The 23,967-nt window shown below is 39.9% G+C and overlaps 3 protein-coding genes across 6 annotated transcripts in view; all 3 read left to right on the top strand.

The window, feature by feature from the left end:
• The first annotated feature begins 878 nt into the window (after positions 1 to 878).
• Positions 879 to 3,165, top strand: LOC118790414 (BLOC-1-related complex subunit 7). The gene is made up of 5 exons (XM_036547320.1): positions 879 to 1,020; positions 1,441 to 1,503; positions 1,854 to 1,897; positions 2,082 to 2,102; positions 2,237 to 3,165. The coding sequence occupies exons 1-5, from the start codon at positions 889 to 891 to the stop codon at positions 2,286 to 2,288; spliced, it is 312 nt and encodes a 103-aa protein (XP_036403213.1). The 5' UTR covers positions 879 to 888; the 3' UTR covers positions 2,289 to 3,165.
• Positions 3,166 to 5,274: 2,109 nt separating this feature from the next.
• Positions 5,275 to 11,828, top strand: as3mt (arsenite methyltransferase). Its single transcript, XM_036543128.1, has 11 exons — positions 5,275 to 5,345; positions 5,966 to 6,020; positions 6,256 to 6,383; positions 6,664 to 6,814; positions 6,994 to 7,130; positions 7,369 to 7,438; positions 8,006 to 8,087; positions 8,402 to 8,533; positions 9,341 to 9,483; positions 9,641 to 9,769; positions 11,481 to 11,828. The coding sequence occupies exons 1-11, from the start codon at positions 5,320 to 5,322 to the stop codon at positions 11,583 to 11,585; spliced, it is 1,158 nt and encodes a 385-aa protein (XP_036399021.1). The 5' UTR covers positions 5,275 to 5,319; the 3' UTR covers positions 11,586 to 11,828.
• A 2,083-nt stretch (positions 11,829 to 13,911) lies between these two features.
• cnnm2b (cyclin and CBS domain divalent metal cation transport mediator 2b) overlaps positions 13,912 to 23,967 on the top strand; it is a 46,179-nt gene continuing 36,123 nt past the window's right edge. For all 4 annotated transcript variants that reach the window (XM_036531625.1, XM_036531621.1, XM_036531612.1 and 1 more), the window contains exon 1: positions 13,912 to 15,559. In XM_036531625.1, coding sequence (XP_036387518.1) covers positions 14,077 to 15,559 — 1,483 coding nt within the window. In that variant the 5' untranslated portion in view covers positions 13,912 to 14,076. The remainder of the gene's footprint in view (positions 15,560 to 23,967) is intronic.

Raw genomic sequence — 23,967 nt, 5'->3', positions numbered from 1 at the left:
ATCAGCCTACACAACTGAGATTAAAGGATGGGTTGAGCAGAGTGATGTCATTACACTTTAAACATTAACATTGAACCTTCTTATCATGGTGTAAAAATGGCAGATCCATGATGTCCCTCAATAAATACTACTACTACTTCTTCTACTACTACTAATAATAATAATAATAATAATAAATGTGGAGGAAAAACATTTTTGAAAAGCTCCCCACAAAAATCCCATTTATTTCATTTGTATAATAGATAATAATACAGCCACACTGGTAATGCAAGATTCTGCGTCTCACACACGCATGACAGACATTTACAGGGACCTAGGACAGCATTCCTTGCTGCTGTTCTCAAAATATTTCTATTCATTTCAAATCGTCTACACTACCATCTCCTAAAGTCTCATACTGAACGTGCATAAGACACACTGACTTACAGCCGATGTATGAGGAAAGCAATGGACCATGTCGCAGGTTATCGGTTGGCCCATCGTTGTTGGTGACGGAGGTTGTGTTCCTGTGCTGCTCTTGGTCCTCAACAAAATGTCTAGCAGGCTTCTCTGCATGCTACTGCTGTCGTTTGCCTGACGGGGGAGACAAAATACAGCAGCTAGTTAGCTACATATTTAAAATCAACTGATTTGTGCTCTATGTTCTCGTTGTTCTTCATGTTTTCACTCTCGCAAAACGTTAATATTTCTCATACATTATGCTGGTGAATTTGCATATTTACTGATATAAGGGTTATTATTAGTTTGTGTAAATACTCGTTGATGTTAGCTAGCTATTAAGCTAGCCAGGTTTAGCCGGTTGTCTGCTCTGGCAGGGAAGCGAATCGCGATTTAAAACTGTGCGTACAGTTTGTTACGTACGTTGTTCCGTAGCTCTCTTACGGAAAAATGGGTTCCCCAGAACCGCAGCCCCGCTTTGGCCAGTCCGTTAAAGGTTTATTGTCCGAGAAAGTGGGTTCTTGTAGTGGGGACGTGATTGCCCTCACTCGTCAAGTGCTAAAGGGGTCACGAAGCCAAGAGGTAAAAGGATTTTTTTCTGTTTTCATTAGCTTCTTAATAGCTGGCTAATTGTTTCTCTGAGCGTAAAGTCGCCTCAACTCTGTTAATAGCCAGGTGCTGAAAAAAATAAATTACAGCTAGGTAGGTAGATAAATACCAATATATTATTCGTATTGCTCGCCACATCATATTGATTGTTTGTTATTTTAATGAACGTTACGTTACTTGCATTTACAATTGTCTCTGTTGTTCTTTAGGGCGGTCAGTTTAGTCCATAGTAGCTTCAGCCTAGTTAACAAGCTAGCTAGAGAGCTAATTTTCTGGATGATCACAGGAGTCTAATATTAGGTTTCAGTACGTCGTTCCTGGATAGTAGAGTATTTAAGGTGTACAGAAAGTTGGCTTTTTTGTATTGGCTAATCGTTACGAACGGTTTTCCAGCTTCTAGGTCAGGCAGCACGGAATATGGTCTTGCAAGAAGATGCCATACTGCATTCCGAGGATGTAAGCAATGAACAATCATTCGTTACACTGCCCAAAGTATTCACACCAACCCACGTTGTTTTGTAACAAATTAGTTGGTTGAGTTTTCAGGTAATGTGGCCTACGTAACACCCACGTTATTATGTCTCCCAAGCACTCCGTAACGATTTACGGTCGTCAACAACACGTTTTATGAAAAACCAAAACATTGATGTGAGTTCTAGCTGCATATTTAGTGTCTTAAGCATTCCACGAGTTTGGAAATGACACGTATATTATATGAAGCATTTGTCATTTAGAGTATAACGTTACAATAATTTTGTGAAAGTATGTTGAATGCATTGACTTTTAATTCTCTTTCTGTGTTTTAGAGCCTGAGGAAAATGTCAATTATAACCACCCACTTGCAATATCAGTAAGTATCCCTTAACATCTAATGTACACTGGATAAGAAAACGTGCATAGCCTATGCAGTTATTGCTTAAAATAAAGGTTTTTCTCAGTAATGGAAATTTGATTGTTTCCAGTATCTTCAGCATTTTATAGAGGAACTAAACACTGAAATGTCTATTTTTACAATTTCTTTTTTGTATCAACAGGCAAGAAGCCATTCAGAAAAAGTAAGTCAGACATTATCTCTCTTTGTGACAAGCAATGAGCATTCTGAGCCAATGGCTAGAATTTAAAGAAAAAAAAAAACATTGGAACAGGGCTGTGCTGTTGACTGTATTATTGTTATTTTTGCTTTTTTCAGTGTGGAACACTCCAGAAACCTTCAGGACCAGCTGAGACACTTACTGAAGTAAACTATATGTAGTTGGAAGTGATGAATAAGATTTTCACAGCCTAAAGCCTTATGAAGAGACTCCAGGACTCCGTCCCTGTCAGACACTTGTTTCTGAGAGGGTTTGTTCGCACTCTTTTGTAAAACATTGCCAACTTGATGATGAGTTTTAAGCATGCCCATGAATATAGTTGTGTGCTGTCAGTATCTTTGTTTAAGGTGACAATTCTAGCTTTTCAGCCAAACTTTCTGGTTACCGGAAAAGCCTGGTGGAATTCCATTTACATCACGGTATGTTCAAGATTAAAGGTTTATAATGACAATGAAATATGTCACATAATGAACAAATGCTCTGTCCGCTCAATGTAAATACATTATTTGGGCTTAGATAAACTTGGCGTACACCATTTCTTGCTACCTTTCTTGTGTCATCTTCCATTATGTTAATGGTTGATTCTGCTAGCGATGATAAGGGGCGCAAGCGCTGCCAGCACTATTTTACTGTGCTGCTCAGTACCTTTGTATTGACAAAATATGGTAGCAAATGTTACAGTGGAAATACAAGGGATTTGTAGCATATAATGGTTGCATATTAATTGTTGGCTGTGTTGTTTTTTATTATTATTTTTTCTTGTCTAGCAGTTGTTGGATTATCTCAGTGGATGAGGGTAATGTTACATAAGGACAGAATAGAGCTCCACCAGGAGAGTTTTGGAAAAGAGTGTGAGATGAGCTGGTGGCTCAGTTGTTGAACAGGTATTACAGGGCCCATGCAAGTGCATAGTCTAAATATAATTTCTTTTCATTTTCCTTGCCGTTTTGTACAGATTGTCTATTTTGTCATTTGTCTTCTGTGAATGTCTTCATTGTAGCCTGGGAACCTCACCACTGCAAATAAATCACTGCTAAAAAAAAAAAAAAGCTATTTGCCTCTGTCACTAATTTACTTTCTCCAAACGCTAGTAGACCCTAATGAGGATACTTTTTAAATACAATGGAGGTTTCTTTTTAATCCACCTGTTTGGAAAGAAGACTGGTAAGTCCTTGATGTACATAGATAAGTCTTATGTGCTATGTGACAAAGCAAAGGCTGTAATGTTGCAGTAATGCTGTCATCAACAAGTATTGAAGCTCTCCAGCTGAATGTTCTGCTCCATGACTGAGTCTGTGCCAAAGCTACATGGGCTGAAAACCCAAGTCAGGAAGTATCACTCCACCTGCCAAGCCTTTCCCTAGCTTGGTACAAATGGGCATGTCCCACGATTAACACCAATGTGGTGGAGAGGTCTGAGAGCTGCTTTGTGACCTATGATCTTCCTTGCCACAGCACAGCAACATTCTATTACATTATATTCATATAGCAGATGGTCTTATCAAGAGGGGGTTTCCAGCACAAGAGAACAGAAGCGTATCCATTCAAGTAAAATAAGTGTCAGATATGTCTAACAACACTCCCAGACCAGTGAGTGTGAGCACAACACCATTCAAGCACTGTCACAAGTTAACTTGTGCTAGTCTGAAACTAGACAGCCTGGAACACTAAGGGAAGAAGTACATGCACTACCATATATCACATTGTCACTAGATCGCCTGTGAACTAGGAGCGTAGAATACACAACATCCTTTTGTGAAGAATCTGCACACCCAGCTCACCACTGCAACTTGAGAAGAGAAGTTGGTTGTTAAGGATTACTCAAAGGCTGGCAGTAGAAGTGCTTTCTGTAAAACAGCTTGTAGTGTCTAGGCTAAGGGAGAGGTCGACATGGGGAGGACCTGGAGGAGATGTAAAGCATTTCGGTCCTAGCCGGGTTGAGCTTTAGGTGGCAGTCCACATATCCAGCATGAAATGTCCTTCAGGCAAGCTCAGATGCACACAGAGACCTGTGTGTCAGATGTTAGGAAAGACAGGAAGAGTTGAGTGTCGGCAGCCTAGAAGTAGTATGAAAAGCATTGGATGGAGATAACAGAGCCAAGAGATTGCATGGAAAAAGAGGAGAGGGCTGAGGTCAGAGGCTTGAGGGATACCTGTAGGCAGGCTGTGAGGTCTAGACAAACCATTGTTCCAGGACACCCCAAAAGAGTATCCAGAGATGTAGGATTGAACCCAAAGAAAAGCTGTGTCAGAGATTTCCAATGTAGACAGAAAATGTGTGTGGTCCACTGTATCAAAGGATGCAGAAAGGTCCACAAGAATCAAGCCTGATTATCACATTATCACATCCCTACTGCATTTTATAAAAGCTTCAATGGAGACATATTGTGAATATGATAGATGACCTCAGTTTGCAAGGTTATTTGAAGTAGGGCAGGACAGTGTTGCAAGAGCTGATGTGAAGCAAGGCAGGGAGGTGTCAACAGTATTTGTTCAAGAGAGGGACAAATATAGAGGTGCTGACAAGGTCAGAATGTTTACCCATGTTGGGTGGCCACTTTACATTTAAAATGTAAACTTAAATGTCAAGGCAGACTTCCAAAATCCTGTATAAACTATATATATACTACATATAAACAATATATACTATATTGCTCATAACCAAATGCTGTATTCTGGATTTCTTGAGTGTAACACACTGATGTCAGTGCATTTATAGAATTACAATGAATATATTTATTTTCTTTCCATGTAAATAAAAGGTGCCTTCTGTTCTCTGAAGCACCTGAGCGTCATTGTTTACATAACGGGTTTAAATTATTTTTATTGATAGAGGAAGGTGAAAGGTAGTTGTATACGTGGGGAAGAGCCGTGACAAGACAGTGCTAACAAGGTCATCAAAAGTGTGCACCACAAATTATTTCACAAGGTATTTTCATGCGCAGTTATTTTGATTCAGTAAATAAACTCTGTTTTTCAAATTCGATCCAATAATATCAACATACACTCCTGTACCACATGCATTGTGGAAAAAGAATATGCATACCATTCGTTCGTACCACCATTCGTTTCACTTTGTCTACTTATTCTTTGTAGTTCGAAAGCGCTTTTCAGTTCGAAACAATGACCCGTCAGAAGTACTTCCGGTGTACAGAGGCAGTCAGTAGATGGTCCGAAAGTCATGACAGAACTACAGAAAAGACGCAGGTATGTTGCCTATTAATTGATCATTTCTTAATTATACGTGGTGCACGTCCAATCGTCTTATCCTTTGATTCATTTGAACATACTGAACAAACTGTTTTCATTATCGTTTGATCATACTAAATGTGTGACACAGTGGCTCCATGTCACTTACATATTAACCACCTGAGAGTTGGTCGTGCAGTATTTGCTTCCCATATACAGTAAGAATAGTCAGAATGACATTTCACGCAAGAGGGGATGTAGATTCCACGTTCACGGTTTTCAAAGTATTCGTGAGTAAATATAATGTATCGCCGTCGTGTGAAAAAGAGTAAAGTTGTTTCCAGTAAAGAATAGATGATATAATGCAGTTTAATCCACCAAGAGACTATTTACAAAACAACATTTCGATTAACATAGTGTCCAAAAAATCGCACAATCCTTCGAGTGTATCTCTTTGTCATGTAAATACATATAAATATTTTTATCCTGTGTGTTTTGATGTAGGTGTGGTCTGGTTGGGTAGCCTTGTGTCACAGTGTAAAGTCCAGTCCAGTTACTTTGCTCAGTTAATTGTTTCATTGCCTCTGTGGCATTAATTTAGCAGTATGATGAACATATTTATTTTTTCCAACTTTCAGTGAGTGCTCAGAAGAATGTCATTCACATGAGCCCATGACTCATGAAGATGTGAAGGTACCGATCTGTCTCAGACACCGTAATATTTCCCTAGCTTTCCAAAAAAAAAAAAAGAACAGTCCAGTACTAACATACCAGAACCGAGGATCATTACCCTTTGGCACTAGTGAGCCTCAGTTCCTGAGATTTACAGGGTTATAAATTCTTATACTGTTAACCACATTAATATTTGTACCGATGAAGGTGCAAAAGTAAAAGCATTGGAATGTAGCTGTAATTGGTCTACCCACAGGATTACTATGGAAAGAAATTGCAGAAAAGCTCAGACCTCAAGACTAATGCTTGCATTGCCCCGGCCAAACCCGTCCCAGCCTTCATCCGTAACGTCCTGGCAGAGGTGCATCCTGAGGTCACCAGCAGGTACAGTGCTCCGTTTCCTCACCTTTTAAACCAGCTGTTGCCATGCCAACTGTGAGCACAGCATAGTAAAGTCATGTGATCTGTGGTTGATCTGTGGTTTAAAATGAGTTACTCTGAAACACCCAATATTTGGAGGCATATGTACATCATTTTTGCCTTACAAAATGGCCTTATCTGTTGCAGCAGAACCATACTGCCGCTCTTCATCTTGTGTGATGTCCATCGTTCTGGAGGTGTCCCTTTGACAAGCTAACCCTGCAGCACGTTGTCCCCTCCCCAGGTACTACGGCTGTGGCCTGGTGGTACCAGAATGCCTGGAGCACTGCAGGCTGTTGGACCTGGGCTGTGGCAGCGGGCGGGACTGCTACATGCTGAGCCGGCTGGTGGGAGAGAAGGGTCACATCACAGGCATTGACATGACAGAGGAACAGGTACAGAATGCTCTAATAGGAAGTGATGTTTTTGCTCATTGCACAACAACAATAAAGTTGAGGATGCAAGGCTAACCTCTTTCAGAGGATGCAAGGCTAACCTCTTTCAAAGTCAGTAACTTTGTAAATACAGGCCTGGGATGTAGCGGGATGATTGTTTTTTTTTGTTTTTTTTGCAGCTTGAAGTTGCCAGGAAACACATTGGATACCACACTCAGAAGTTTGGCTTCAGCAAGCCTAACGTGGAGTTTGTTCACGGCTACATCGAGGCCCTAACAAAAGCAGGACTGGAAGCAAGTTCTTATGATGTTATAATGTGAGTCTTCTATGTTTTTGTCAGGAAGTGCTTTGTATGTGTTGATTCTCAGTATTTCTAAGTGTGATAGACATGTGTCACTGCATCTTGAATTGCTGAGATTTTGAGTCTGAGTTAAATACTTGTTTTAATTTATTCAGTTAAACATTAGGCATGGTCCTGCAATTGCATACAGCTGGTCACCTTGAAGACTGTTTTGTTTTTCTGTTTATGATCCTGTTTTTCTGTTGTGTTTCAGATCAAACTGTGTGGTGAATCTGTCTCAAGACAAGACAAGTGTGCTGAGGGAGGCTTTCCGTGTGCTGAAGGTATAGTAGGGAGGGGAAACCCAGACTCAAAGAACAATTCTTTCTGTATATATATGTATGCTGCTGTGTGCAAATCTTGCACATTTTGCACTTTTATACTGATGCATTGGGAAATAAAAGTTTAGCTTTTTACCTTTGCAACACATCCTTAAACCCTGATTTCAACAATAACCATTGTAGTGTTGATAGGTGCATAACATCCTTCCCCCAGCTCTGTTGCAAATAAATGAATAAATAAATAAATATATATAGATAGATAGATATTTGTGTGTATTTGTGTGTGTGTGTGTATGTTTGCATGCAAAGTCCTATAGACTTGCATAACAGTGTATCTAAAAACAATGTAAGTCAAATGTCCATTACCCAGAGGACAGGGTGCCATAATTATTTAATAGTGAGGTGGTCATCACATTTCTCCTTATGTTTTCGATCATACTAAAAAGGATTTTGGTGTATGAAAATGTCACATTTTAACCTAGAGAAATACTGTGGACTCCTTATGTGGAATATTCTGTCTCTCAAGTATGATGGACAACAACACTGAAATGGGTTCTGTTCATTTTACAGGATGGGGGAGAGCTGTATTTCAGTGATATTTACAGCAGCAGCAGGCTCCCAGAGGAGATCAGGTCCCACAAAGTTCTGTGGGGTATGAGTAAAACGAAAGCACTGCTTTCAGTCGCAAGTATTTTCTGGGCAGTACATTTTGTCCTCCTGATACAAAAAGGATTTTACTTGGAATTCTTCAAATGAGAATTACCCACAAGCAGAATCCTACTTTTGCATTAATATTTAATTCAGCATTTTTCAAATAGACACATTTTGTATGTTCTGTTGTACAGCATTAGGCTAATGGCTGAGAATCCTGGCTGGCGTGTGTGAACAAAATTGCTGTTAAAAGAACTCCTCTGGAGGAAGGAGCTCCATTGAGAGCCATAAGGAAATTGTTCTGTGAGTTGCTAGGTGAGTGTCTTGGCGGAGCGCTGTGGTGGGAGGACCTGATGCGATTAGCAGCGGAAGTGGGTTTCAGCACCCCCCGACTGGTCACTGCCAACACCATCACCGTGGGCAACAAGGAGCTGGAGAGCCTCCTCGGTGAGTAGGAGTGAAAACAGCTGGAAAGAAGCGGGAATAAAAATTGCCCTTTGACATTTATACATTGACAATATTATAGGGCCTGCGGCCTGCTTCGTTAGGCAGTAGTATTCAACCTAATATCTGGTGAAAAGGTAACAATTATGTTGGCATACATTACGATATATTGCAATGCAATAACATATGGAGTGACACATTTTAGTTATGCTGAATATACAGTACCTCTGAAGTATGTGATGTTTGTTGAACTATCACACAAAGTGAAGACCATCGTAAACACTGGGTTAAAGACTTTTCCAGGGCCTTGGACTTGACCTTGACTTTGATTTGCAGGTAAAAATAATCTTAAGATGTATAACACATGAAAGAGGTGCATGCTGCCATTGATGTAATGCAGTCCTGGATAGAAATGATGTAGCACTTCTCTTTGTGTGATTGTTCTTTTTTCTTATTGTCTGTCAGTCTCTTTTATCTGATGTCAGTCAGCACCTTTTGTTAATTGAACTGCGATATTTTCAGCAGTTAAACTGGTACATTTATTATTATTATTATTATCATCATCATCATCATCATCATATATTCTGTTTCTGTAGCTTTTTCACTTATGCAGTTTGACACCATGTGCATTAAATAATGAAGTATAATGTATAATGAAGCTGTATGTTTGGATCTACTACAGAGAAGAGAATTACACGTATACAGAGGCGATGAACAAAAATTATTGAATACATCACCTTTTTCGGTTTTTAATGTTTTTAGGAAAATATTTTGATACATTTAAATGATTTGTCTTCCTCACATTCTCAGGTGACTACAAGTTCGTCTCTGCAACTTATCGTCTCTTCAAGATCCCGAAGAATGCTGAAAAAAAGGACTGTCTTGTCATCTACAATGGGAATATCACTGGATTTGAGAAGTCCCTGGAGTTTGACTGTCACTATACTTTCAAGGTTTGCATAACAGCGTCCTTTCCTTAACTAAAGAGTGGCTATGTGTGCCCAATAACTAAATTAAAGAATACTTGAAATGCACTAAATTAAAGAACACTTGAAATGCTCTACTGGTGAAGTGAGAAAATATTAGATTATCATCATTGTGATCTTGCAGGAGAATGAGATGGTGAAAGTGGATGGAGAGGTGGCCAGCATACTGAAGAATTCCAGGTTTGAGGAAGAGTTTACATTCCAGCCAGATGCAGAGATGCCACTCCCTGGATCTTGTTGTGTTTCACCAAAGGTTATTGTCAACAGGAAGGCTATACAGTTTCTCCTGCTATACTTTTCTGCATCAGATCAAACATTGCATTTCAATTACACATTACTAGAAATAGTTAAGAAATGTTTGTCATTGTTATGTTTTGGTGTCGTCAACCAAAGAAGTATCTGCACCTAGGTGGGATTATTAACAAATCAGACTGTAGACCATGTAATAAGAAAGGTTGAGGCATTTGTAAGACTTTTGTAGCCTTATAGTAGGGCAAAATTAACTTGCTGGAAACAACTATGCTTGTGTTAACAAGGTTACACTTAGTGGTCCATGCTTTTGTTTCTTTGTGCTATTGTGATGCCATTGTCCTTGAGGTCTAAAGACTGCTCGTCACAAGAGAATGTGACCCAGCAGTGCCCCATCTAATCTCAGTATCAGTGGCTAGAGAAGTGAGGTCAAATGGCTCTCTGCAGTAGTTATATCCAATCAAGCAACGTGGTCACCTTGGAGAGGAGAGGCTATCCTTCATTGGCTTTGTGGTCAAGAGACAAAACTGAGTGAGCATGGAGACTGCTGTCATGTAGGGTTAGGTTATTGTAAACCTTACACAATAGCTCTCTACTTTCTGCTTTATCTGCTACACTTTCATTGTTCTCTCAATGGTGCAATATCAAGTATAAGTATTTCTACTCCCAGAATCCTTCAATATCTGTTATGTGATACACAGCTAATGATAATCTAAGCATAACTCACTGGACTATGGGAGGACGATTTCTTTGTAATGTCATGGATTAATGTATTGTGTTCCTTACAAAGTCAACTACATTCCTTACGACTGAGCCAATTGTAATTTTCCAATTGAAGTTCCAGTTTGATCTAGCAGTGTATTACTTAGTAGAATGAGTTAGTTGGTAAAAAAAAAAAAAAGACTAAGTGCAATGTAAATGTAAGAGACAATAGATAATAATGCTTCAAGTCAAACTCTGGCCCCTCTGGGGTAATGTGTAGGTACAGGGTTTTATATTTCTAATCGTTCGTGTGTTTTATGCTATCATTGACTACTATGGCCATGTCGTACCCAAGTTTATTAGATCCATGTTGCACAGTGTGGCTTGCAATAAACTTATGAGATTGCTGAAATCTCACAGTCTGTAGGCGCCATTAGAGAGGGAATGAGACATCATACAGCTTAGTGCAGGACTGCATATCTACCACCAAGAGTAGACTTTTTGACACCAAAAGAAAGACAACAGTAACATCAGCTAGTAGTCATTTTATCAAGTGCCCCTGTTGCATATGTTTGATGTACCAAAACTTTCAGGGGCATTATTGAAATTGATGGGTTCTGCTTCCTCCCTTTGTTTGTAGAGAACAGAAATATATATATGGGTGTTAGTTTCCATCCAGGGCACTTTCTGCAACTTTATGATCAGTCCAATAAACTTCTCCTAAGGTGCACACAGTGTATGACCCAAGGTAGCAGTAATCATAATTTAGATAAGATAAACCAAGACAAGATAAAGAAATGTTGTGTAGTCACCTTTAAAAAAAAGACAGCAGTTTGTATTTGGGAGACGTGACGAGCGTGCACAAAATGGTCTTTAAATATTCCACATTGTACATATAATATTGTTATTTTTATTGCCCCTTTATTATTTCATGAATACGTGTATATAGCCATGAGAAGGTTGATTTAGCTACTTCAGTGCAGTTTACATTTTAACAGTTGTCCTCCTTTCAGGTTGTCCTTGTGAACCCCTTTGAACTTGCTGAGAAGTTTGAAAGTGCCAGTGTATCTCCAGCCACAGGGGGGTGCTGTGGAACACAGGCATCTTGCTGCAAATGAGAGGACCAGACCACAAAGAGGAAAAGACCATTGCTCACCATACTGCCATTGACTCAGCAGCCAAATACATTAGTATATAATTGCATACTATAAATATGTGTAAAGATAATAAATATGAATGTTACTTTTGAAATCATTTTTCTAATTAAACTGGAAAGTTGACATTTCAACAGAAAAGCACCTTGTTGATTAAAGCTTGTGACAAATCATTAAATCTACAAATGTTAAACTTAAGAGTTTATAAACAGAATAAATTGTAAATTACAACATTTGATTTAATGATGTTTGAATGAATAGCCTTGATCTGGGACAGATGTTAAAATACACGTGAGGGCAATGATGTATGCTCTTAAGCACTTTATTTACGTCATCCTGAAGTCTTCACATTCTGATTATTCATGAGTCAAAAGCTTATTGTTAATTTGTTAATTTTTTATAAACATTTTCACTCCTGTTATATTTTATGTTGGATGTACAAGAACATCAACCCTTAGTAAAAGGTAGATTGCTCAGTTGTTTTGGAGTCAGTTTATTGCCTTCTCACTTTAAACCCTATTTGAGATCAATAATTAGAAATCAGTGAACAGAAACATGCTCATCTGCTTCTCACTGCCTGAACATGTGTGGTATGCTTTAACCTCAATTTGTAATCACACCTACAAACAGCTGTTAAGGAATAAAATTTTGGCTTCCAAAAATGATGGTAGTGGAAATCATCTGTGTTCATTATTATACATCATCTCACAATAAAGCTTTCATTAGCAAGGGCAGAAAATGTATGACAGACCTCAAGTTCTTTACTATATTCAAAGGCTCACAAAACCTAGAATAAAAAATTATTAGAAAACTAGTTATAAATACTTCATTCAAGGTATATACTTACTTACTGATCAGACTCCAGACTTCACCTTAACCTTATTCACAGTACCCATTCATTAACCCCTTGCATCTTATGTTTCTATTAATACACCTGTCATTTCCCTCCCATTCGCTTTCCATTGCCAGATATTACTGCCTTCAGTCCATCGTCCTTTGTGACATAATCAGTGCAAACTCCACTTGCTTCAGTATTTAACCCTTTTCTTCTGGGTGCTTCACAAACCCAGTTCCCTTTCATCACCAGGCTTCTACCCTACCCTTACCATTGCTGGAGGTCTTGATACATAACATGCTATGTAATTCTCATGCAGTAACATTTGAATTAACATTTGAACAACTAATTTAAGGGAGCATTGCTTATTCACTAACAATGCAAAATTTTATTGTTGTGGGCTGTGAACATGGAAAGGACAAACTGCTGTTGCACCCCTAAGCAGGATGCTTGACCTTCAGTAAAGCACTGACAAACATACAATACATGAACATAAAAAGAATACTGTGTAAGATGTGCTGAAAAACACCATCTTTTTGAACCATTAATAACAATGATGAAGGCAATTAACTGTATTTTATTTAAATGTGTGCTACGTTCTCAAGATAATGCCTAAATGTATAGTGTAACATTATCAATGACATTGTTATTGACAAAAAAAAAAAACAGAATCAGCATAATATTTATATATACATTTCTTAATGTATATATATGTAAAATGTATTTTGTGTTCAGCAAGATATATGTGCAGAGCACTGTTCTTAGATTAGATATAAAAAAAATTATATCACACACACACACACATATGTATATATGTATATATGTATATATATATATATATATATATATATATATATATATATATATATATATAGAGAGAGAGAGAGAGAGAGAGAAAGAGCTAGATAGTGAAGCATCTCTCATTGTTACATTATTCTTATTCTCTCATGCTAAATACATTACTGGCTCTGTGCCTTTGTGGGGCTACAGTAGTAGCTGATTAGAATTCTAAAAAACACAATAAAAATGTCAGTATTGATATACAGCCACTTGTGCCGAACTTAAAGCCTGACAAGCAATCCAAGAAACTGGGAGCAACGGAAACAAAAACGCTGTTTTATAACACCCCGCGACTTCACGACGTTTGCTCCCGACGAGCTCATCCTGCGAAAGCCCTCTCGCAGCAGCAGCACGCGTGTCCTTTCCAGATGTTTGAAGACCGGAGCAAAATAATTTGGCCGCCGAAGTCCCCTCCCATCTGCATTACTTATTGGTTGCCCGAGAAGCCGTCAAAATAAGTCACGAGGAAGGTCCTGCCTTGGTCCTGCATATGATGTCCGCTTGTTTTGAATTTCCATTCGCTGCGGCGTCCGCGAACACCCCGCCCCCGCCCTCCTGCTCCTCCGGATTGGGTGACGGGGTCGCCTATCTGAGAGAAATCAGCAGAAGCACGAGTTCATACTGAGCTCGCGCTGATCCGTAATGTTTCAGACGCGTAGTGGAAGCAAGCAAAGCCCGATGCACGAGTCAAGGCAACCAACAGCGGAGATGAAGGCCGACTCCGATTGGCTCTGATTTTTAAAAGCCCTTTTCATTCAAAAGAGGTTGCCCATTATCAACATGGCAGAGCAGTCGGCCCCAGTACCCTCTGCAAAAATGGCGGCACTTAACCGGGTTCGAGCCTTTACTTTGGTTTTCTTAACTGTCAGCGGCTGCTTCATTAGCTCGACGAGTGGCAAGGAAGGGGCAGAGGAGACGGTAATAATTGGTCTCAGACTGGAGGACACGGACGACATTTCCTTCATGGACAGGGGCTATCTGCGGGTCAGCGAAAGGTCTCGTGTCAAGTTGAGGGTCTATGGGCAAAACATTAATAACGAGACGTGGTCCAAAATTGCTTTCACAGAACATGAGCGGACTCGAGTCATCGGAGATATTGACAGCTCAGCAGGGGATAACAAGAGCCAGGAGGATACCTCCAGCTTCCATCCCTGTGGGATTAGAACCTCGGATATTATAATTCTGCCCAATATAATCTTGAATAGAAAGACGTCGGGAATAGTTGAAATAGAAGTCAAGCCTCTAAGGAAGACAGAAAGAAGTAAAGCGTACTACCTGTGCATCGCCACTTCAACACCCGCTCTGGCTGGCTTGCATGACCCATGGACCGAGAACACTTGGATCTATCACGACGGCGAGGACACGAAAGTGATTGTGGTGGAGGAAAAGAAGTTTTTACTTCCTTTCTGGCTACAGGTCATTTTCATCTCTATGTTACTTTGCCTCTCGGGTATGTTCAGCGGGTTAAACTTGGGACTGATGGCACTGGACCCTATGGAGCTACAGATAGTTCAGAACTGTGGTACAGAAAAGGAAAAGAATTACGCAAGGAAGATTGAACCGGTACGGAGCCAAGGGAATTACCTGCTTTGCTCACTTCTGTTAGGGAACGTCTTGGTGAACACTACCTTGACAATTCTCTTGGATGATATTGCAGGGTCGGGACTGATTGCCGTTGTGATGTCAACCATCGGGATTGTAATCTTCGGTGAAATTGTGCCCCAAGCCATATGTTCAAGGCACGGTCTCGCAGTTGGTGCAAATACTATATTCTTGACCAAATTTTTTATGCTGCTTACTTTCCCAGCTTCGTATCCAGTCAGCAAACTCTTAGATTACCTTTTGGGCCAGGAGATAGGAACGGTGTACAACAGAGAAAAACTTCTGGAGATGCTGAGAGTAACGGATCCGTACAATGATTTAGTCAAAGAGGAACTCAACATCATTCAGGGCGCACTGGAGCTCAGGACTAAGACCGTAGAAGATGTCATGACCCCTTTGAGAGACTGTTTCATGATCACAGGGGATGCCATCCTCGACTTCAATACCATGTCTGAAATTATGGAGAGCGGGTACACCCGTATACCTGTGTTCGAAGGGGAGAGATCTAACATCGTGGACCTGCTGTTTGTCAAAGACTTGGCATTCGTGGACCCGGATGACAGCACCCCGCTGAAAACAATTACTAAATTCTACAGCCATCCCTTGCACTTTGTTTTTAATGACACCAAGCTCGATGCCATGCTGGAGGAGTTTAAGAAAGGTGAGGCGTTTTATTTGCGTTTCCGTGCCGTGCGTAGGCTACTGTGTAGGCTATTGATTGGCTTCCTACATCAGACCCGCAGGTTGTCTTAAACGTTGATGAAGTCGCAAAATTTGCCTTTCAACAAGCGGAGGACAAATACACGCACGGTTTGTTGCACAGCATCTTTGAACCAAAGGCGGTTGGTTGGGATGGACACATCCGATTTGCCCACGAACTCTTAAGCGGTCGCAGTTCAGTGGGACACAGTAAAGTGTGCTTTATTGAACATACCCAGACACCGGCTTTTGTGTGCGGGCTCCCGTACAGACGTAAACAATATGTAGCTTCCAAGCACGGATACTTTGTATGACTCAGACCATAGGGTCATCGCGGCCCCTTCTGAATGTAGGGAACTTTCAAAGGGGCCTAATTCTCATTAATGTATCGGTATGGGGTATGCCTCGCTAACCTGTAACTTGGGTGATAACATACCTTCCATCCCAATAATGATGCAAATTTACCAGAGTAACTTATGTTGAGAGTTTTAAAATTAAAAATATTCAGGCGAGAAGTTAACAATCCACTGGGTACACTGTGGATTGCGTAAAAGAATGAAGCTGTCTTTAATTCATTGCTGAAAGTCAGCTTTGAGCATTTGCGTCAAGTTAATTTGCGCTACACATCAAAATGTTGATAATGTAAAACAATATTCATCCTAGTTGCAACATTGCTGATCTGATTTCACACTAAAAGGGGCTTTATGCCTTCAGGAACTCAGTCTGACCTTGTTTTTTATCGTCTCATTATAAAGGTTTGGGTTAAAATGTCATTTTTGTCATGATTTGTATTTAATCAGTCCCTCAGGTGTCTCTGAATGATAGTTAATATCAATTGTAGATCACTGAAACCTTCTGAAACAGTCATAATATAAAAGGTCCCCAGGTGTCTTTTTGTCAACAAAATAGAGTAAAAGGAGTATTAAGAATTAATTTTCATATTACAAGCCCTCAGCCTGATGGCCATGTACTGGTGAACTGGCAAAGTAGTTACCGATCTTCAAATATGCTTATAAATTAAATGTGGGAAAATCTTGCTTTGCATACTCTTTGATGCCTTTCTAACTAGTTGTGCAATGGAGGGAGCTGTTAAAATACACGGAGAGGCTTTCAGATTCTCTTGTTAAATTTTACATGAAACAGTATCCCAGACAACTGCGGCTCTCAAACTGCATCCACAGCGATGACGGAGTCCTTAGAGATTGTCACGTTTCAAACGGAAACCATAAAATTGATGCCTTGAGGGTTTGGGTTGTTTCTGAGTTTTATTTTCCTTGTATGTCTGCGGCCTCAAAATAGATAGTAATAGTTATGTCATGAAGATGAGTATGTGGTTGTCTGTTTCACTGAAATAATCCATATTGCAACTGTATTGCTCTGTGTTGTGGTTCTCACACCAATTAAAAGCGACAAGGCAAACAGTATTAGTTCGGCAGCTGTTTTTCTAAGGTGTACAGGCCTCTAAGGTGCACTACAGTGCAGGAAAATCTGGTGGGTGCTGGACTTAGCATGACAAAAAGCATGGAAAACGTGATTATGTTTTCTGTGCACAAAGTGAGGACAGATTAGGTCCAACCACACTGCGCATGCTTAATTTTGAATAACAATGTTAAACAGCTGTTACATATTTACATTAATTGCAGAAACCTTTTCTGTTTCTGTGAGAACAAGCACTTTAGTGTACAGTTTCAGTGACTAAAAGTTACACCTGCTTAATCTCTTTTCTCAAAGTAAAGCACAATCAGAAGCGTGGTGCTGGTTTCACTGAATCTGGGTATGTGTTTGCTTTTCGTTGTAAAAGCGTTTGACAAGATGTTCAGTGTGTTTGCATTTACACACCTTTCTCACATCGACAGAACTGTGTGCATAAACTGCAGCGCTCCGAGAAGGATGTCATGTACAGGGATTGGAGAGGGTTTGTTTCAGTTGAATGTTTTCAATGAGGATCGGGTGTTGTTTTCTGAGAGATTTTGACTGAACTTCACTCTACGTTCATTTACCATCTGTGTTTAACCTACAGCTGTTGAAATTTTCTTTAACAGCATGAAGTCCCCATGATTTGAAAGTTCTCACCCTTAGCTCAGCAGGGGATCAGAACTCTGTATATTTTTATTATACATAGAATGTTAAGTGTATTGGGCAAATTAAGTATGCATCAGGACATGCAAGTGATCTTTTGAGTCCTTCAAAACCTATTAACTTTCTAGGAAGGGGGATTTTTCTGACATCTACCAACCTAGCAAACAAGCAGCCTGCAAAGCCTTGGCAAAACCGAGGCATGGTCGCAGTCCCACCTGAGCGTTTCCGTCAACAGGGCTGTTATCTCTCCCCATCACCCCCATTTAGTGTTAATGTTTATAAAGTTCCTCTCTCTTTTCTCTCTGTTTTCGAATGCATTAGGACGTGTGAGAATGGTGCAGCCGCGGTGAGGTTATCAGGTGGGGGCATCGTGTTTGTGAACCTGCTTAATCACGCTCCCCTTTGTGCCTGCCTCTGAGTGATGGTGGAGATTACTCTTTTGTTGAGCCCCTGGAATGCAGTTGTTTGGATAATGAATAACAGCTCTAACACCCCTCCACCCCCCCCCCCCCCCCCCCCAAAACCCCAGTGTGTTTACACCACTCAACAGTATGTTTACCTAGCACTTGTTGATGGTCTTTGGAAATAGTATGTATTTTTTCCCCACAGGGGAAAACCAATTACATCTGGTTGGTTTGTGGAAAGCTAATATTCAAGGTCTCAGAGTAGATCAATTTAGCTGGGATGGCATGACAAAGTGTCTGTCAGAAGTCCATAAAGAGGGAGGTAACTACACTGGCTCTGGACCATGCATCTCCTGTGCTTGATTTCTCTCTGACAGGGGTAAATACCAACCCATAATTTGTGTGCCGGTGATTTCAGAACAAACAGGTTGCAATGATCTGCAATCAGGCATCTTCTATAATGGAATGGAGACTGTGCCATGGGGAGTTCTGGTTGGTAAAGTCAGTGGTGTTGATATATTGATGGTTCTCACAGGACAAAGCCACAGTAGGTTTTAACAGCTGGAATTAACGGAGCATGTGTTTTCCAACATTACGACAGCAGCTAGCGTGGCTTTACTTGGAGAGGGGCGTTGCCTGAATGTCACATTCAGACTTTCATGGGCAGAGCTCAAGTGCTAGACTGTTCTGCAACCAGTCTGACTTCTCATTGGAATATTACCTATGCTGAAATGCCTTTGGCAGCTTTCTGGAAAAGGCTACATCTTTACCCACTAGTACTTGGTTACTAAAAGAGTAACAGAAAAACAAGTGTTGTGAAATCCATTTACAAAAAATAAAAATGTAACAAGTATACACATATTCTAACAAATTCTATATTCTAATTCTAACAAATATAAAAGTAATAGTGCAGCAATGCCAATGGAGGGGATGGGAAATGTCAGAAAATTACAAGACTCACCTTTACCAGATTGTACATGGAGAATCCTGAAACCTTGGTGGGCATCCCTGACCCAATGTGAGATGCAAAGGCCATGTTGGGTACCAGTGACATTCTGAGTGGCAGCACAGTGAAATAAATAAAATAAAGAGCAGATCAAAGCCCACAGAAACACCCAGTGGGTATGTAAACTGTCAGTCCTGGAAGTTCTGAGTAGAAATGCCCATTTGTCCCAGCAAAATTGGCAGACTGGTCATACACAGTCACTGGCTTCATGTAAACCAACCTTAATTGTTAATGGAACAATGTAAGCTAATTGTTTAGCATCATCACTAAGTCACCCAGGAAATGCCTGAATTCTCCTTAAAAAGAGAGCTTTAGTGCTTCTAAAGCTAAAAATAGTTCCATGTTTGAACTAGGGCAGGTTTGTGATGACTCTAACTTGCTTAAATTGTTACGTTGACTTTGATGCTGAATTGTTTTAATCAGAAAGATGTCAATCAAAATAAAAAGACCTTTCTAGGTACTCAGTGTGGAATCATCATTTTACTGTGGTTCATGGCCAAGGTGAAGATGTTTTGCAGACATTAAAGGACATTATACAATACAAAATGCTGATCTCGAAAGAGCATATCAAGGTGAAGATGTTTCACAGACGTTAAAGGACATTATAAAATATAAAATGCTTTTCTTGGAAGAGCATAGATTATCTGCAAAGTAGAGGTAAGTAAAAGTCAGGATGCAGTGACTTTTTATGATGCATATAAAAAGGTCCATGAACCCTTTGTCTTAACAGTGATTCAGTGTATAGACTGAATGAACAGTTGGCAATGATAACTGCCAGTCTGCAGTGGTTCAGTACAGTGCAATCTGGTGCACTCCAGCAGAACTAACTGAGCACAGATTCTATTAATGTGCATCAATCCCAGTTTAACTGTGAGCAACATTGCCCTCATCAGTCTGCTTGAAGGAAATTGCTTTTTAAAAGACAAGAGCACAAAAGCAGTTCCTTGCATTTGAATGGATTTTAGACATGACTCAGGTGTGATCTGATATTTGTTTGCATATCACTGGATCCTGGCTGACTAAAGGAAATTAAGTCGATGAGTCCACACTTGGAAAATAACTAATTGATGTAATTCGCAAAGGTTAGGTACAGTGAAAAGATTGTAGGATAATTGTGTGGGGACTTTGTCATATGTACCTGATACATATGATGTCAAGAACAGCAGTCATTGAGCAGAAGTGGAAAGTCACATAGCTACAGATAATATTTATGACAGAATTTTGCCAATTAGATATTCTGTGGTCAAATGCATGCATTATTTTTTTTGTAGTTTTTCTTTCTCTACAGAAGGCAGGCTGCCATTGTAAGTTCAAACATATTCCAAGAGCAAGCTCAACTCATGTGCCATGTGCTTTTACATTTGCTCATTTATGGTATGAGCATGATTATTGCAATATTAAATGACTCTAAATTATATAACCTGAAATAGATCGGTCAGTGTTTTCAAAATAAGTGTTAATTAATGACCATCACTGTCATGTAATGTTTCCAGATGTTACTCTAATTGTATTTACCAGCTACCTGTACCATGTAAAGTTTGCATCTTGTATCAGATATTACAATGATGTCTGTGCTGTACTTGCAACTAAAACTTACTGCACCTTCAACAAAGACCAGACCCTTTGCTATCCAGTAGCATGTACTATGTTTCTAAAAGTGTGTGTGAAATCCACATATTCCCAAGCTCAATTTCCCTCAGTTTTTATCAGAGATTATTGTTAGCCTACTTCCACACCTGCAGTCACCTGCTAGCATTGTAGCATTCTTTGTGGAATACCAAGCTGCTGTATTTCCACCCAATCATGGGAGCGTAATATTTTCTGCCAAGGTTTTGAACTCGAACCAAAGCTTTGCCTGCAAAACTGAAAAGCCACAAAGATAAAGACAATAAGAAGATAAAATAAAAAATATAAAGAATAATAAATTTTACAGATTTTTTTAATTTTACAGATATAAATATATATATGTATATCTGTAAAAAAGTTACAGAAAAAACACACTTTTTCAGGGTTGCACTTTTGGTCCACTCTTTGTAAGTGATGGCGGTTGTGCACATGAGTTTGTTGGCTGTACTCCAGAGGGAACACGCCATCAGCACTGGGTTTGTAATTAGTGATTAGGAGGGGGTCAGAGTTTTGAGTCAATCTGGCTCTGGTCATAGCGCATGCTAAGTTCAAAGTGCTTTGTATTGTAAGTCACTGTTAATTAATTTGATGGCTCTTGTGGAGTTTTTGAGCCTTCCGAAAGAAAAATCACTGCCGCAAGGCACACCTGGAAAGTGTTATTTTTCCAGCTTTCAGTTTCAGTTTTTGTATTTTTATGCTGTTGACACTTCATTTTGCATAATTGCAAAATCTGTTGTGTCAGTGGAGGTCCTATGCTTCTTGTACATAAAAGGACTGCATGTCTTCCATCACACTTTCTTTAGGAAGGTTAAGCTGAAAAGGTCGCAGGGTACCCCTGCTGCAGACCCTAAGCACTATTTCTCCTTAATTAAGGGAGGCATGAAATGGAAACTTTGAATTACTCACTAATTGCTTTCTGTCTATGATTGAAACAATTAGGGCTTGTCAGACAGAAAGCTACCACCAAGCACCAGGTTTTGCAATTAATGAGTGGTTTTAATAGGTGTTGACTTGGTTGAGACCCAAGTCTGTCTGTGTGAGGAAAACCAGGCATTTACTCTTACAGTTTTAGTGAAAAGATAAGCACATTATCATTGAATGATCTTTTTTGATGGAGACTATCCATTCATGAATTCACAGATGCAGCAACATGTTTAAAGACTGTACATCTGTCCAGTGAGGCTTGGGGATTCTTCAGTTAAACTAAGTGAATATAAGTGAATTATCTCTGACTAGCATGTTTAACTGAACGCTTGTCTGCATAGATATGTTTCTTATCCCTGTTCTCGCAGCAATTGTACATCTTATGATATCGGTTTGCCTGTTTAATTGTGGTGTGAAATAGTTTTGCAGACACGGGTCGTGACTTGGCCCGGAGGATATGAAGGGTGCTTTACTTTTCTTTTTTCCTCAAGGGATTGATTTATTATTCCTGAACCCAATGTCCTCAGAGTGTAACTTGGCCAGGTCCCAGCATTGTTACCAGTGATTTATGTAGTCTCCACTATATGCTCATAGGCCAGGTGGGAAGGGAAGCTTTTGTTGACAGGACAATGGATTATTCCGTGAACAGTGTGAAAGGCAATTTTTGCCTTCTTTTCATTCTTCACATAAGTGAATTCATTCAGAGCTGCTCTGAACACTTTTTGCTCAAAAGTGCTGACCAGGGGAGACTGATGACTTGAAGGACTGAGGGGCTGATGGGTAATGGGGGCTGGCAAATATTTTCTCTTTCACATTAAGCCTGCCCACTTAGTTCACATTTTAGATGCTTCTTGTGGTTTTGTGTAACTTTGTGCTTGTGCAGACTGAATAGTCTCTCTAATGTGTCTAGTCTAGAATACACCATATGACTGTGGCCGCGGTTTAGCCAAAATAATTTTATTTTTATTTAATGTTTATTTAAGCAGGAAGGTCAGTTTAGAACTCCGTTCTGCTTCGCAGCGGTAACCCAGGGAGTCAAAGTGGATAGAGAATGCAAGGGATTGCACAGTTAATCAGTTGTAGAGGACTAATTAGATGGTCAGAGTCAGTTTAGGAACATGACCAATACACTGGGATAACCCCACTACTCTAACAGTGGGAGAGCAGTGGGATCTTTAATGACCTGCGTGTCAGAAGACCAGTTAAATATCTCATTCAAATGATAGAACATTTAGTGTAGCACGGTGTCCCCATGGCTGCATTGTGGTATTGTATGTACTTGGCCCAGAGGGAAGACTGCCCCCCACTGGCCCACCAATACCACTTTCAGTAGCAGCGTGGTTTTCCAATGAGTTCTGCAGTTCATGTTCTACCCAAGCCCAACCCCACTTAGCTTTAGCTGTTCAGCTGGAGAAAGTAACACAGTGATGTGGCTGCTGGCCTAGACAATTCCTATTAGTTTGGATTATTATTAATTAGGATTATTATTCATTATTAATTAAGATCATTGTAAAAAAAACATACTATGGAAGATCAGCTTCACAGAGTGGATTCTGTAGTGTGTAAGATACTTACAAGTTAAGATATTTGCCATTTGTGACTACTTTGGAGCTGCTGCTGAACTTCTGGCAAGTCAGAATTGTTTGCCATAATCATGTTCAGTGTTGTGAATCATGAGCCAAGCTTTAGAGAAGGACTGCCAGGAAAAAATGGCTATTCAACAATGTAATATTCCAACAGCTGTTTTTGGCATTCGGTTTCACTGTAGAACCATAACATCTACAGGAGATCTGGAAGAAGAAAGGCACAATGGCAAATACACTACAGCTGTAACTACCACACTATGTGGCTCTTTATAATCGGTGGATATTTGGCAGTATAACAGCAGTTACAGCTTTGAGTACTGCCAGATTTCTACGCAGGTCCTACCTCACCAGTATTCCCACTTCTTCCATGCTGCCTTACTGTGTCTTCCACCGACCATGCTCTCATTGTTTGCCATGGTTACTAGATCTTGCAGGTGGCTTAAGCATTCACACTCTTGCAAGCCCCTCATCTACTGCTTCTGTCCAATGTGTGTCTCGGCTTGGTGCTTCCATCTTGTTGCCATTATTTATGGCCAAAGGATCCACCAAAGGATAGTCTAGAGAAACCTTTTTGGACTTTGCTGAAAAAAAAAAAATCACAACTTGTTGTTGCTCAGGAAAGGAGTTATCATAGCTCATAAAAACTTGGCACATCACAAGATAGGAGAAACGGGCTGAGCATGTGCCAGCTGCTAATTTTAAAAAATAAACACAGGCAACTCCTAAGGCCTATTATTTGGGCTAA

The sequence above is a fragment of the Megalops cyprinoides genome, chromosome 1 (assembly GCF_013368585.1).
Source record: "Megalops cyprinoides isolate fMegCyp1 chromosome 1, fMegCyp1.pri, whole genome shotgun sequence".
Lineage (NCBI taxonomy): Eukaryota > Metazoa > Chordata > Actinopteri > Elopiformes > Megalopidae > Megalops > Megalops cyprinoides.
This window is presented reverse-complemented; position numbering and strand designations above follow the sequence as displayed.

Bases quoted from the DNA above. Each gene is read 5' to 3' on its own strand.
- LOC118790414 (XM_036547320.1), top strand. From the start codon at position 889: ATGGGTTCCCCAGAACCGCAGCCCCGCTTTGGCCAGTCCGTTAAAGGT. The intron at 1,504-1,853 runs GTAAGCAATGAA...TCTGTGTTTTAG, and splicing joins CCATACTGCATTCCGAGGAT to AGCCTGAGGAAAATGTCAAT. The intron at 2,103-2,236 runs GTAAGTCAGACA...TGCTTTTTTCAG, and splicing joins CAAGAAGCCATTCAGAAAAA to TGTGGAACACTCCAGAAACC.
- as3mt (XM_036543128.1), top strand. From the start codon at position 5,320: ATGACAGAACTACAGAAAAGACGCAG. The intron at 6,815-6,993 runs GTACAGAATGCT...TTTTTTTTGCAG, and splicing joins TTGACATGACAGAGGAACAG to CTTGAAGTTGCCAGGAAACA. The intron at 9,770-11,480 runs GTTATTGTCAAC...TCCTCCTTTCAG, and splicing joins CTTGTTGTGTTTCACCAAAG to GTTGTCCTTGTGAACCCCTT.